This window comes from Prionailurus viverrinus, chromosome E3 (genome assembly GCF_022837055.1).
Source record: "Prionailurus viverrinus isolate Anna chromosome E3, UM_Priviv_1.0, whole genome shotgun sequence".
NCBI classification, from domain to species: Eukaryota; Metazoa; Chordata; class Mammalia; order Carnivora; family Felidae; genus Prionailurus; species Prionailurus viverrinus.
The window spans coordinates 29,318,914-29,334,656 of record NC_062576.1 but is presented as its reverse complement, the minus strand read 5'-3'; the positions used below and the strand labels follow the sequence as shown (position 1 = coordinate 29,334,656).

At 44.9% G+C, this 15,743-nt stretch overlaps 1 protein-coding gene across 10 annotated transcripts in view; it reads right to left on the bottom strand.

The window, feature by feature from the left end:
• The window catches only part of MARF1 (meiosis regulator and mRNA stability factor 1), a 57,653-nt gene extending 43,897 nt beyond the window's left edge, over window positions 1-13,756 (bottom strand). For 6 of the 10 annotated variants that reach the window (XR_007147699.1, XM_047837929.1, XM_047837930.1 and 3 more), the window contains exons 1-10: window positions 13,645-13,756; window positions 10,066-10,267; window positions 7,291-7,983; window positions 6,369-6,543; window positions 5,210-5,436; window positions 3,767-3,884; window positions 2,998-3,170; window positions 1,555-1,983; window positions 1,196-1,353; window positions 950-1,108 (exon numbers count right to left, since the gene is read on the bottom strand). Coding sequence is in view for 9 of the 10 variants with exons in the window: in XM_047837929.1 (XP_047693885.1) it covers window positions 950-1,108; window positions 1,196-1,353; window positions 1,555-1,983; window positions 2,998-3,170; window positions 3,767-3,884; window positions 5,210-5,436; window positions 6,369-6,543; window positions 7,291-7,983; window positions 10,066-10,209 (2,276 nt within the window). In the remaining variant the exon portion in view is untranslated. The remainder of the gene's footprint in view (window positions 1-949; window positions 1,109-1,195; window positions 1,354-1,554; window positions 1,984-2,997; window positions 3,171-3,766; window positions 3,885-5,209; window positions 5,437-6,368; window positions 6,544-7,290; window positions 7,984-10,065; window positions 10,268-13,644) is intronic. The other 4 variants (XM_047837924.1, XM_047837925.1, XM_047837928.1 and 1 more) reach the window with 3 other exon arrangements.
• Window positions 13,757-15,743: the final 1,987 nt, after the last annotated feature.

The following is a 15,743-nucleotide window of genomic DNA, read 5'->3' as shown; positions in this document are numbered from 1 at the left end:
GAAGCTATATGTAAAAACAGCTTTCCGTAATGCAACCAAGCAGAATATTTGGTTTTCAAATGTATTTTTATCTTAAATGTACACTGATTTAGACTTATTTCCAAAAGTACTACCTATTGACCTGTTATTAACAACCAGTACACAATTTAATACCAAATATTCTTTCATTGGATTATTTAAAACTAGAGGCAGAAATTATAGGCAGACCCGGTGAATTCATTTTCTACTCTGGGCATTGATTCTTGGTGAATTAGCCTGCGATACCAATAAAAGTCATTTAACTTCTCCCTGGCTCTGAAAACGCTACTGTCGCTCACGTGTTGTAGTCTTTTATGAGAATTTTTAATTTTAACTTTGCAGATCCAAAGTCACTTTCTGGAGCGAGCCTTCAGCAACTCAGCGCAACAAATACAATGCGTGAAGGAGTTCACAAGGTGCAACGTGGCCTCATGGCTCCTGTCCTCCAAGCTTCCAGAAGTACTCAGTGTGAGTCTGGAGAGCTTAGATAAGGTAAGCGTTACTTGGGTAAGTACGGTGGTCTACAGACTGCCCCCCACTCCTGCTTCTCAAATGGCTCCCTGCAATTACCCTGTGAATAAGAATAACGAGGGCACGTGTAGTTGGGGCTGCTTCCCCAACACGACAAAGTGAGGAGGAAACAGTAAGGACATCTACACGTGCCTCCCATCATGGCCAGGGAGTCCGAGTTAAGTTTCTGTGATCTCTGCTTACCCAGATTCCCACGTGGAGGGGAGAGACGTTGAGGAGCACGGCCCCCCATCGTAAGCTAAGATGGCCTGAGGAAGGGGGGCTGGAGGACGAGGAGGGAGGACTCATCTCTTATTTCTGTATTCATGCACTTGCGTCGCCGGAGTTCCTTTGAACCAGCATCGTGTCATCATCCCTGCTACTGCACGCAAGTACCCCACGATCAAGCAGGTGGACTCACCGAGAAGACCAAGACTGTGCTGCGAGCAGGGGACTGACTTGCCGTGACGTGATCAGCTTGCTGAAAGCAGATGGGTAACTCACTTGGAACGGAGTCTCCTCTTTCTCTTTGTTCTCTACAGGAGAGCTGGTGACACTCCGGGGACAGGGGTTCTCTTTCCTAATGGAGGGAACACATGAAGGGAAAAGGTCACGTGCTTGCCTTCACATCAGACAAGAGGCCGTGAGGAAGAGTAACGTAACCTACTTCGGGTTGGTTTTGTAAGCGGGTTCTGCCATCCCCGAGTTTTTGGGTGCGGGCGCTGCAGCGCTCAAGCTTCTGTGGGGAGGCGCCACCAGCCTCAGGTGGCCTTGCTGGGAGTCACTGCTTCTAGCTCCAGTCTTTGACTCCATGCGGCAGAGCTCCTTAAAAGAGACAAGCGCAGCGGAATTTAAAACTGAAGCGACCAAGATGTGTTAAACCCTGTACAGAAAACACGTAACTGAGAATCGTCAAAAATGGAAAACAAAAAAGGACATGCCGAAAGCAAGCGGGGCATGTAAAACACGGAGAAGAAGAAACCGAACCTACCGTAAACTTCAGAAAGCAAGAGGTATCAAAGTTACCTGTAAACTTTTAACATTTGTGTTTTTTGTAGCAGATCCAGAATTTGCCTGCGACCCTTTTCCAGGCGTGGCTTTGGCACTGGAAGATTGTTCACTCGTATCTTTGATGAGGCACAATTTTGGATTCTTAAGTTTTTTGGGAGACTTCACTTTATCAGCAATTGCATTGGAACTCTTTGTTTCACAGAGTTCTCTATTTTTTGGAGTAAATGACACAATGATCCTATTACCAAAGACATCTTCGTTTTCCATTCGCTTCTGAGCCCGTTCTGCACTATCTTGGTTTATGAAGCGGAGAATTGCACTGCAGCCTGTGATACTCAGCACTTTCCCACCACAATTATCAGACAGGCGCCTGAGCCTGTTGGTGATGCTCTTGCCATCTTTATTTGCTGGTAGGTTATAAACATAGAGCAGAGTGTGGCACTGCTGATACAGAGGAAAAGGGTTACAACGGGTTAACTCAAGGGCACACATTCAATTACAAAATTAGAAGAACAAGGAGTGATCTCCAAACTTAAGCTAACAACCTCGGAGGGGAGGTGGTAATGATCTTGAGGGAAGACGGTGAACTTGCTTAAACTGAAAAAACCCAGAAAGAGGGAAATGTACCTTAAAGTACCACTCTGGCCAATGAGAATGGCAAGATTTAATGCTCTGAATAATCAAGTCTTTTTCTTCTTTTTAACCATGAAGAACAGGGACCTCAAAAGTGGGCAATCTCTGACCTAAAATACTACATTCGACTTAAAGGCCTCTGAGGCTAGAAAAGAAAATGCCAATTTCTTTAGGAGTCATATGTATATTCTCCAAATGGCTGAAATGCAGCTCAAGAGTGTAGTAAATGTGCTTTTTTTCCCAAATCAAGACCATAAGGAATGCTCACCCTGCTGGAAATACGCGCTTTCTCCTAGCACGTGGCTCAATAAGCTACAGGTGTAGCAATAACCGCTCTGAATCCTGCACATGCATGGTGGGGAATAGAACTATGCAAAACCAGCTCAGAGGGCTACTGAAGTTTAAGGATTAAATGCCCAAGACGTGTACGATTTACTCTGTTTATCTGACTGCAGCCACATGAGTGTGTGCAAACCATCACCATATTCTTTACCCATGACTGGAAGAAAAAGACGTAATAAATCTTTCCCTATTGCTTTCATCCAGTTGACACAAACACTGCTGGCTTTGGAGACACTGACCAGAGGTGTTGGGAAGATAAACCTACAAGCCAATTCCCCACGATACCGTGAAACAAGCTAAAAGCAAAATTCATACATGCCAATTCTCTATTGGTAAGAAAAGAACTATTTCTAAGCCTTACTTCAAAAATCTGGCCAGCCTCCTACAAAGAACAGCCTCACCTGGTGACCCCGTTAAGGGCGGTCTTCGGCCCCCAAAATCTAACATTAGAGTGCAGCAAAAGAAGAATGCAAACCCACTTACTGGCATTTTTAGTGGTAACCTGGGGGGCAAGTCGGAAATGAACTCTTCGAATCTGATCAGCTCATTAGCATGATGCAGCAGTGCTTCCGAGGCCTGGTTTTTATGGACCAAAATTATGTGGAAACCATGCCTGTGTCTCAGATCACTAAGCTCCAATGCAAAATTGACATCAGCTGAAAGAAAAGGCACAGCCCACCCCGTCCCCAAACATTAGAAAGACGTGACACAGACACACAGCTGTACTGCCCCCTACTGAGAAGGAAGGAATGGCTGGACTGGACTCAGAGTTGCTCCACCCCCCTGCCCCCCAGCTCCCACCCCCTTAACTGAAACAGGAACACGTTTCACACAAGAATGAACACCGTAGGGCAATTTTACCACATACTTCTACTGAATTCCAAGACACGTTACTTCCAATAGTAAAAGAGAGCAAATATTAATATTTCGGGGAGCATCAGCTTTGGAAATTCTTCTTAAATTGTTAAAACTAGAAATACTGGGCCCAGGATACAAAAAAATAAAGTAGAATAAAAAATTACATTTTCTTTAACTGGCCCCACAAGAATCCATATTCAAGCTCTAAGGAGAAAATCCACAAAATCTACACAGACTCCGCTTTTTTCTCTAAACCGTTCTCAGAGGTAAGCACAAATATGGCCTGTGCATTTCAGCCTCTCTGGGGGCATATTTCACTCGAACGTGTCCTGGCTTCTGTAATAATTCCCACACAGCGCGTTTAGTGGAAATGAGCAGATGTCTCTGCACTTACTCGACACGAGAACCACAGTGGCTGGAGCAGTGTGAGTGTTCGCAAACCTTCGGAGACTCTGGCGCAGTTTGTCGTCAGCCGCGTTCTTGGCGGTAGCGTTGATGTGGGCAACGGTCACCTGCGTTGATTCAGAGTGAGGACAAATTAGTAAGAGCTGAGCTTAGGAAATCACTACACATTCTGCCCACATCTTCAGAGACGGTCCTCAAGGAACGAAACTCTAGCTGTTGTTATTCTTGCCACTTAGCAGTGAAAAGAAAATCATCAACGGATCTCAGTAATTTCAAATTTGTGTCTCTGTACAAATGAACTAGATCCATTGTTAGCCCTGCACGCCTCTCTTCATCTGCTCTTGTCCTTCATCCAACCCCCTTTCAGAAAACAGGCAGACAAGGAAGTGAGATATGAAGTAATGCAGCTCTAACAGCTTTTGCCAACAACCAGGAAGTAGCAGAGATGGACAGAGATGATGAACCTAAGATTTAGGGCTGTATATGATGTCACTTGTCTCTGCTACACATAGTCTATAGCTTTCAGGATCTGGGGTTAGGTGATGGGAGAGGAAAGGCATCTGTCCCCAAAAGAGCAAAAATGGATTTATTTCTGTTAAAGTTATCAGGCTTATACTGAAGTCTCCAAGGGCAAGGAAAGGTTTTGAGAGGCATTTCAACTACATACAATACACAATAGGATTTATTAGTTTTTTAAGGAGCATAAGTATGTAATTTTAGGCAGCAATATGGCATAAAAACAGAATTACTTGTCTAAGCGTCAAAGAACTGGTTTCTAGTTCCAGCTTATGAGACTAGACTTTGCAGTCAGACAATCTGGATTTAAATCCTAGCTCATCTGGTTACTGGCCACGTGATCTTTAAAAAGTTGTTTAACATCTTGGTGCCTCAGGTGAATTTGCAAATTTCAAATAATAAATCCTATGAACCCTTTTCATAGAGCAGCCATGAAAATCAAAAGAAAGGATGCACACGTAACCATGCTGTGACACAGCACTAGTCACATATATGTGGCATTACTGAAAGATCAAATACGATTAAGTGATTTCTAGTACTTCAGAGATAATCTTTTGCTAATTTCCTTTATTTGCCAACCTAGTAGAAATGCATATTTAACAAATTTTGAATTAAAATTATTATTTTTTTTCCAACGTTTATTTATTTTTGGGACAGAGAGAGACAGAGCATGAACGGGGGAGGGGCAGAGAGAGAGGGAGACACAGAATCCGAAACAGGCTCCAGGCTCTGAGCCATCAGCCCAGAGCCTGACGCGGGGCTCGAACTCACGGACCGCGAGATCATGACCTGGGTGAAGTCGGACGCTCAACCGACTGCGCCACCCAGGCGCCCCTGAATTAAAATTATTTAAAAAAAACACACATGTGCTTCTTCTTGTACCATAATAGATGAAAAAACCTTTTTTTTTTTTTACCTGGCAATTATTCAGCTCTTGAATAACTTCTTTGTTTTCTTTACTGATGTCACACACACAGATGAATTCTGCTTCTCTGTGGCCTTTAAAAAACTTCTCACGGATTCTCTGTACAACAGCAGTAGCTGAGCGGCCAGAGGGAACCGAACAGTTTTCAATATCCCAAAAAACTCCAATGGGGGGTAAGTTTTCCAGCACCTGTCCGGCTAGTGCAACTTCTGGTGACCCTTAGGAAATGTTAACACTTTCAATCACACATAGTGAAAAAAATAATGGCAAATTAAAATAATAGGTAGCTACCTATCATTTTTAGTGGCAGAAAAATGAAATTATTGATTGATGTTAAGCTTAAGGATACCAACCTCACTGGTTGACCTAAAAGGACAACCCCAAGTTGCAATAGCATTCCTAAGTGATTATTCCTCTTTTTCAGGAAAGAACAAATCTAAAGGTCAAGTTACTTCAGGCCCACAACAAATCCATTGCAAAGCATGAGCCATCCTCATGCTGACCGTTATGTCTACGTTTCTCTGTACACTAACACGTAGGCGAATGGACACTGCGGCTCTGGGACCTGTCATGCTCTGCCCACGCGTGTTTACCTGCTCAGTATGGAAGAGCAATGAAGAGGTGACAAAGGGTGAAGTTGTTACTGTCCTTGATTAAAAAAAAAAAAAATTTAACACTGCATTAACATCTGATTTAATATAAAAAAAAAAAAAAAGTTTTCCAAAGACAAAATATCACATTAACTACTTTTTGGGGAAATGATACTAGGTTTTTCAATTCTTGTTTTTTATCAACCATTACTAAATCTTTCTAAATAGTAAGTACTTCTATGGAGTGCGCCATCAACAAGTGTAATTAGGAACCTAAGTTGACACTAAGTCCCCTCTGGCACTTATCTCTCCTAATATATACCTCGTATACCTAGTATTCTGTATACGGCATCCAACCTCAAACAGCCTCAGTGCAACGTAAAAGGCAAATGACCCGTCGGTGTCTAAGAATAAAAAGATTTTTTACCAAGAGGGAGAAATGGAGATGCACATACACAGTAGCTTTAGACCACAAGAATCTTTTCAAGGTGATTAAATGCAGTGTATCAGATACTGAAAACTACTTAAATATGCACATTTTATACCATACTGTCATTTACCAAATTTCGAAGCAGCTTTGCCTAGACTGGTCGCCAATAACAACGTGGTCTCCTTCCCTGCTCCTTTGGTTCCACAGCCATTACACAGAGGAATAGTAACAGGTGCAGTTTGAGTATTTGGAGGTGGTATATTTGGCCAGACTTTAGCAGCATCAATTATACTATTTCTTGCCGGCTGTTTTAAAAATTTTTTTAAAAAAAGGAGGAGGTTTCAGACACATCATTTCAGAACCTAGAGTTATAAACAACAACTGAAAACACATTCTAAGTGTTTCTTCTTTCCACCTGTTAGAATCTGTCGCCTCTGACAGAATGTATTTTCAATATTTCAGTGCATTCCCAGAACTATCAGCTGTTAATTCACAAACTCACTTCACAAAGTGACTTTAAATGGTCTGGGACGACTTTCACAGCCTAGGGAGTATGTATCCTGCAGAGGAGACCCAGACATACTTTCCGTAAAGGAAACTAAAATCTTTACTTGAGCACCCGTGTGATCGAGGCCAAGTTCCAAGTCCCTCAAATTATTACCAAAGAACACCATGGGGTGACCTATGTTAACATGAATGGGTCCATATATGAGGTGAGTGTTAGTTATGAGAACTCTAGCCTTTAAAGACACAACAGAACCCGAAGCTTTGCCGAACTAAGTGTACGTGTAGGCAACGGATTTGTTACAACGAGAGCCTCTAAAAGCACAAACTACGTGAATAAGGACTCTGCACGTTTTTGGATGGGCCTTCCCATTTTACCCTTCGCCTCTTTCGGGACCGACAGAGGCTATGCTGCTGGGGAGAAAGCTACCTCACAGAAGAATCTTCAGCCCCATGCACCACAAAGACTTTTCGAGATAGATCCACTTTAAAAAAGTCACTCCTCAAAAGTCAGCTGCACCCAACATAACAAATAAAAAGATACACACCTTGTTGAGACAGTCTTCGCAGTAAAGTGAGCCCTTTAAACAAACCGGAGGTACCACGTTTAGGTGCAAAGAATTGGTGCACAAGTGAGGCGTTAGCTCCGACTGTGAAATGTGCTCTTCCAAATGCCCCGGAGCCCCGCTTGTGAAATCAGAACAGGGGAAATAGCCAGCGGAGGCGCAGCCCTGGAGAGCCGGAAACTGATGCAGCTTGTGCACGTTACCATGGCAGGATTGGAAATGAAGCTTTCCACAACAGGGCAGGTGTTTGCAGGAGGATAGATTACTCTCTAGACACATGCTGGGGAAGTCACTTGCAAGGCCGGCCAAATTGTTCCTAGCTGAGGCATTCTGGAGCGAAGATGCAGACTGGAAGGCAAACCCTGACCCTACCTGACACGTGACTGTCCTGGTGCTCTGTGAGTCTAACAGTGCACCTGGGTGAATCAAGCTACCGCTACCTCCGCTACCACCGCCGCCACCGCCACCACCAAAACGCATCGGCGAAGTGGAGGGTTCATTAGGGCAATGAGCGCAGCAGCTTACTTTGGGGACAGGTGAAAGCTGTATTTTAGGTTGCTGGAGAGAATGAATATCTGGAAGCGGGACTGCTGGAAAAAGTTTAGAGCCAGCATGAAGGGGAGACGGCACGTCCTTTAACTCCACAGCAGCTTTCTTGTTCTCCATGTAATCTTTCTGGGAAGAGAAGACCAGAAGGCAAGTTAGCTTCACGGGGCCGGTGAGTTTTGGTTACTCACATCCTACTGCAATCTAGAGACGGAAGTAGTGTCCAGTCCTGTTTACATCAGTCGATCACAACCAAACAGAAGGAGAACGGAGTGGCGGCTGAAAGCAGGGGCCTTATTCACAGAACAGGGAAACGGACAAACAAAATCAAGACCGTGTCCTTCCTGGATTTTAAGAGACTGAGGCAGGGTGCTGCTTACACGGTCAGCAAGGCAGGTTAACCATCTGTGCCTCAGGGACTTCCCTTTGGTAACTTCCCCTTGCCTCACAGGGCCTTCTGAAGACAAAACAGGTGGTACGAAAACAACACAATCACGAGTGGCGTTCGACAAGGATGGCTCACAAGCCAAGTGCGTCGAGGAAAATACTTAATGGTTCCTGCAGTCAGACCATAAAGGGTTTACTAAGGTCCTCCAGACGATTCCAAACTTTCGGATGAGATCAGCTATCTGCCCACATGGCCCATCCATGGAGTCTTAAATATGCTGTTGGGGACATGAAGCAAACTCCAGGCTATCATGACCTAAAGCCACAAGGCCAACCACTGCTATGTAGCCAGTGAAAAGGATTAATTAGAAAACTGTTTGGGCACAATATTCAAGAGAAATAGCTTATCATATGCCTCCAACACAGACACAGGACGTTGTGTTGTCGCTGGTGTTAGAGACCTGGGTTGGAATGTGATACTCAGCAGTTGTAGGACCTGGGGTAAGGTACATAACCTCTCCATACTTCGGTTTCCTCATGCTTCAGTTGGGAACACGATGTAGCTCCTACAACGGCTAGGAGGATAAAACACGACAGTGCACATAAAGCACTCAGCAGGGTACCTGGTCACTGAAAGGGGATCTAACTAATCGACAGCCCTTCCTGGCTGGCTGCAGGAACTATTAAGAGAAAGCAGATATGGTGATGGAGACATGCTCTTCCCTCAGAGTACAGAACGGGCCATCTGACTGCTATGGTTTCACCCCTTTGGCTGTGGTTCTACATTAACCTGGGAGAGCACACTCATTTGGGAGAAATCAGGATCTGAAGATGCAGGATTTTTCAGGTCGACTTCTCCTAAAAGGGTGGGGGGGGGGGGTGTGGGGCGGTTGCTGATAACCGACTGACTGCCAACAAGCAGTGTGTCCTGCTTTCTTGGTAATTACAGTTCAGGCTAGAAATTCATTTACTGGCATTCGGATTTATAGAGATCTGGCTCTTATGGTCTTGACTCAGGTCTGGGTACCACTGAAAGAAGCAGGTGTCTGGATCTATAAAGTGAAAGTGCAATCCTGTATTGTCGGACCCCACGGGGGCCTGACCGACCATCCCAGGAAGCCCTGCTTGAGGTGCCAACCCTGCTGTCAGATGTCCTTAAAGTAAATGACCACAATTACTGATGCCATGCAAAAAAGAGAACTATATAATGAAACCCTGGAGGAGATAAGGAATTTAGCTGAGTTTTAAAAAAAGTTATTAATACCCTTATATAAATTCATAAAGTCTCATTCAAATCCCAAATGCAAAAGCCAAAAAAAAGGAAAGAAACAAAATAGAAAAGTGGGAACATGATGCATGCATGACATCAGAAAAAGTCAAAATCACTATGAAAAAACAAAGGAAGAAGTTGCAGACATGTTTAAATGTTCAAGAGAAATCTTGAACAGAAAAAGACCGCCAATAAGGTCCTTTCAATCTTCCCTTGATTTTAAGACTCAAACCTCAGAAGGCTACAGTAGAATAAAGTCTATTTTATACTTTCCTCTGATTCGACTCTACAATTTGATTTCATCTTTGGAATCTCTGACTTTCCTAAGAAGTCTTCCCAAAATGTTAACATTAAATATTCAAAGCAGCTACAGTTAAAAAATTATGCTCTCCCTGAGTCAGAAATTATAATCATGTGCTACAAGGAGGAAAAAGCAGGATGCAAAGTAAAACTTAGCACAGACTCCAGGGAAAGAGAGACTGCCCCAGACCAAATGGGCCACTCATCTATTTGCACAAGGAATTTGCTATGTCCTCAGTCTTGCACATAGTTACCGTGTGGGGGCTAAGTGGCAATGTGTGCTCAGGACGAGAAAAGCAATTAGAAAATTTCCAGAGCCATGGCTTAGCATCATTATTTTGTCGGAGCCATCGAAGTGTTCTACTGCAGGGGTCCTCAGTTCCGTTTCCTTCCATCATACAGCCATACAAAGTGGTTCAACATTCTCCCATCTTTCTTTTCTGTCATTCTTCCACCCTGTTAAGAACGAGATCTCAACATCAGTTATTTGCATAAGGACAAATTTTACTATTAAAAAGTGTAACTTCAACCGTACTTACGGCGCAACTACATTTACGGTACAATAGCTCCCAGTAAGTCAGATCGTAGAAACAAAAGTAGAATTCTAGCCAAGTGACAACCTCCTCCAGCCCCGAGGAGGCCTTTTCTACAGTTTTTCTTAATTCTTCTCAACCATCTCTCCCCTAAAGGCTCTACTTGCGAGGGTCAAAATGTTAATAGACAAGAGCATGTAATTTTAGTAAAAGAACAAACACACGTCTTCATTTCCAATTACGTAAGATTCTGGCATCTGTCTTAACAGCAACCTAACCCACTGTGTCATTGATGTGACTACGGAAGGTCCAAATTAAGTGACCTCTGTGGACTCTGAATGTGATTCTGCTACAGAACAAATCGAACCAATTCCTTCATTTACTTATCATGAAAGTGCAATCTGATACACCACCAAAAATCCAACCGAGAAATCTCAAGTCACAGATGTGCTATATCTATTCCAGTGCAACCACATTCTTACAAGTCTTAAACAGTACAATAAAAGCAGATCCAATCGATAACAGCCACTGGGCATGGAGGCAGCCTGCCAATGGTAAGGACAGCGGAACGTCACTTCCAAGTCTTCGCCATCATACCAAACAACCACCTCTTCTTACCCACAGTGGCCATTTTAAGGTCATCAATTTATCAGAAAGTTCACCTGAACATAAATAAAACAATTTTTTTAATGTTTTTATTTATTTATTTTGAGAGAGATAGGGCATGAGTGGGGATGGGGCAGAGAGAGAGGGAGAGAGAAAATCCCAAGCAGCCTCCGCTTGGTCAGCGCAGAGCCCCACACAGGGCTCAGTCCCGTATACCGTAAGACCTGACTTGAGATCAAGAGTTGGACACTTTAACCGAGTGAGCCACCCGGGCGCCCCTGAAAACAATTTTTCTAGCTATCACTCTGATAAGATGCTCCTCTCAAGAGTTTAACATTGACACAATATGGTGAAGGGAACAATGACTAACCAGTACTCTAAAATATACAACTGATCACAGAAAGCAGGGGTAGGCAAACTATAGCCGGCCAGCCAAAACCAGCCTGCTGCTTGTATTTAAATGGCCTTCAAACTAAGAATGTATTTTATATATGTTTAATTCTTAGGGGAAAAAAACTGTGCGACACAACATTATATGAAATTCAACTTTTGGTATCTATAAATAGAGAAATTTGTTTAAGTACTGTCTGGGGCTGCTTATGCACTACAACTACAGAGTTGAGTTACCAGAAACAGAGACTGGCGGGGAAGGCCTAAAACATTTACTATTTGGCCCTTAAGTTTCAGTTTCTTCCTCTGTAGAGTGTGCCTCATTTCTCCCCCCCCCCCCGCCCCCCCAAGGCATTGCGGGGGGGGGGGGGGGGGGGGGGGGGGAATTAGACAAAGGACTCCTCCCCGCTCCCCATCCATTTGTTTTCACCAATGTATAGTCTGTGCTAAGCACAGGGCTTGCTAAATCTTACATACTAAGTAATTATTTGTTAAATGAAGGAATGAATAAAGTAACTATTTACCTACTACATACAGTTAGAAGTTAGAAGCAGAGACAGCATTAACAGCCACAATGATAAATTTTAACAGCTATACTAGCTGTTTTTCTTACTCAAGACAGGTCTTATATTCCCTTACAATCTCCTCTTTAGATCATAGGAATTTGTGATGTTCACAATACACAACTTCAACGTGCTCTCTTACCTCTTCAAGGCCAATGCTCAAAGTGAGGTAACAGGGAGAGTACAATACAGATTACAAAGTACTTTTATTTAACATTATTTCCTCATTCAGTAAATATTTATTTAGTGTCTACTATATAACAGGTCCGTGCTTGGCCCAGGAGATACAATGATGAAAGCAACCAGACAGTAAGATCCATTTATGTAATCTTTTTTTTCCCCACAGTCAATCTGTGAGATAGACGAGAGAGAAATAAGCCACATTTTACAGAGGAGTAAGCAGAAGTTTAATTAAGTTTTGCAACTTGCCAAGATCACACAATTAGAGAGGGGGCAGAACCAGGCTTGTCCACCCCTTTCCACCACAACAAGGTGCCTTCCGTATTGCTCAACACAATCAACAGAAAGTACAAATGTATTAGCAGGTTAGTGGCCCGCACCCAGAAAATTTCCCAAGCATTCCTGGGAATGCCACTAAGTACTTAGGCAGCCAAAGCAAGTTCTATCCGACGTGAGAGTCTTTGAACAATTCAGACAGTGCTTGAGAGCACAGACTCTACTGTCAGTCTGTGTATTAAGTCCCAATTTTGTGGCTTCCTAACTCTGCAGCTTTGGAGAGCTCACAACCTCTCTGAACCTCAAATCCTATCTGTAAAATGGGTCTGATAGTAACCGCAGCATCCTCAAAGGGCTGTTGTTGGGATTTAATGAGACAGTCACATTATGAAATTTAGAAGTGGCCTTCTCTTAACACCCAAGCTAGTCCTGGATCCACAAACCACCCCAACCCATCACTTTGTTTTCATAGGTCTTCTATCTAAAATTATTTGCTTGATGTTTTACGTCGCCCCTATTGAATATAAACTCCATGAAGGCAGGCATCATGTTTTCTCATTCAGGGCTGTATTTCCTGCACCTAGCAGTGTCCGGTACCTATCAACAATTGTCCAATGAGTGAAGAGTTCAATAAACGTCTAGGAAGACCACTTAAGCTTTCATCCCCCAGGAGGCAAAACACCACAGTTACCGCTCAGAGAAGTTGGGGAGTCCAAAAGATACAAATGTAACTGGAAAGCTCTTGGTAATACCAGAAAGGTGCTTGGGAAACTAACACGTGTACCACGGTGTTGCTTTGCAATTAGTAGTGGGAGTGGCTCAGGGCAACTCAACACTTATCTGTCAAGCCAGAGACTACACCCTAGAGAGTGCTGAAAGACCGAGGAGAACGCAAAAACGCTCGGGGCGGGGGTTAAAAACACCCGCCCCTTTACTCCTCTCTGAACCTTCCAACTGTGCACACTGCTCGAGAAGGGTTGCTCTCCACACCTGGAAGCCCCACAGGGAGCAGGGAGGCAGGTGCGGGCGGGGAGCCAAACACCCCCAAAAGGCAGTAGCGGCGCAGCAATGACAGTCGTGAACGGACCTAAAAGGGAGACAACCGGAACCTTTCCTGGCGGCCTGACTGGTGGGTCCCAGTCCTTCACCTCGGAGTAGCCAACCTCCCCCACCCCCGCCAGCAAAGGGCAGGGGAAGGGGGGGGGTACTTGTCCCGCCTCCAGCTGGTGGCCCCAGAGCAGTGAGTCCGTCAGGAACTAGTACCCAGCGCTGCCAGCCAACTCACCTCAGCCGCCGGCTCCACCTCCGCTCACATTCCGGCCCCGCCGCCTTCCCCCCGCCCCCCCAGGCCCTTTGTTTTGATTCCCGACTCCGCAGCTCCCGCCGCCGCCGCCAAGCGCACCCTCCACTTCCGCTTCCGCACCGCGCCGCCCCTGTCGCAAAACCGACGCCCTTCTCTCCCCACCTCGCTCCGCCCCTTCCTCCACTCCGCCCCCGCCGCCGCGTCCTCCCGCGCGGGGCGTGCTGGGAACCCCGGGGGGGGCGGGGCCTCGCGGCCCTGCAGCCTCGTCAGGCTCAGTCCCCTCCCGATAAACCCCTAAATAGGGTCCTTTCCCGGAGGAGACCCCGGCTTTTTTGGCGAAAACCCCAAGTTTAAGGAGGCCTTCTCCCTTGCTTATCGCGGTGGAGTGGAAAGGAACCTGAAAGCGAAGAATGAGGGGGCTTGTGAGGTGGAACCGGGGGGAAAAAAACCTCCCAACCGGGAATTGGTACAATTCAGTTCTTTCGGTCTTTTGAGGGAAGACGGTTTAAGTGGGGTTTCGATTTAAAAAAAAAAAAGTCGTTTTGGCGCGCGTTCCGCTCTCCCTCGCGCCCTGCTCCCGTCACGTGACGAGGCTACTTTTTTTTTTTTTTTTTTTTTAATGACATGACGCATATTTTCCACAACATCCTTAATCTAGTGCGACCTAGCGGCGAGAGGAGAGAAAAATAACTGCCAGCGGGGCTTCTTGCCCCGCTGGCAGAAATGAAGATGTGGACCCGGAGTCGGCGGGACAGTGTCACCTACTCTGAAGGGGTCCTCGTGATTTTAGTTAAAAAGCGTCATTTTTAATGTGTGGTTTTTGTTGTTTTTTTTTTTTTTTGAGAGCGCACGCAGAAGCGTGCTTGAAGGGAGGGGCGGGGAGGACGGGGACAGACGATCGGAACCCCGTTCTATGCGGACAGCAGAGAGCCCGAAGTGGGGCTTGAACTCCTGAACCGCCAGATCATGACCTGAGCCAAAGTGGGACCTTAACCGATTGAGCCACCCAGGCGCCCCAGAAAACATCATTTTTTGAAAGCGCTGGTCCGGAGCTCGTTCCAACGCATGTGAACTTTTCCAGGGACCGGTTGGGGGAAGCCCTGGGAAGCCAGTGACAGTTTGGGTTTTAGGTGGATGCATGTGCCATGATTGCGGTGGTGGTGGTGGTGGGGTAGGTGCTTCGCAGTCTTTACTGTGACCTGAAGGGTTTTATATTAAATCTCAGCACCATGGTCATTTTTGAAACTGCCAACTGCTCGCGATTTCCTGTTGCCAATGAGAAAAACAAAGCGCCTGTCTAAATCCAGACCTATTAAAGATGTGCTGGCTGAGTTCGACCTAGAAGTTTGCTGAGAAAACAGATGAATTTTGCAGAAGAATAAGCAGAAACCACCCAATGAGATTCCCCTCCCCACCCCTCCCCCACCCCCAGGCTGCGGGTGAGGCAATTTCATTAGGCAATTCGCATTAAGTGGGGGAAATTTCAGGGGAAGCTGATCCATCCCTGTAGACGTCCTTGTAGACGCCTATTGTGGAGGGCAAGATCAAACACGCAGCCGAAGCACCCTTCGTGCTTGCCTTTCAATTTCCAGAAGGCAGATGACAAGCACACACATCATCTGCCTGCTTAGGTATTTATTACTGCTGAGTAAATCTTCGCTGTGTCTGTGTGTGGGTATTATTTTCCAAGTGGGAATTAGAACAGAGGAAAAACAGCCCTGTGTCTAGTGTGGTTTTGTTTTGTTTTCTCTCCCAAAGTACGAAACAAATAATGCTTCTCTTTGGAGGAGTTTTTCTTTTTATTGCAGTTGAGTACCGCTAAACACAGACCAAAGTAACTGAAAATATAAAAAGGAAACAAAGTAATTGTGTATTTTAATTGCCTTTTAAAAAAGACTTTTAGTCGCAAGAACAATACAGAGCAGACACAGTTTGTTGGACTTTGCTTGGCATTCTTTCAAGCCCAGAACTGTGCCTGATCTCAACAAGTTAAATGCAGTCAATAAAACGGAACCAATCGGTTATGGAAAGTTAATGAAAAGTCTGAATTACAAATAATTTTTGATGAGATGCAGTTTTAG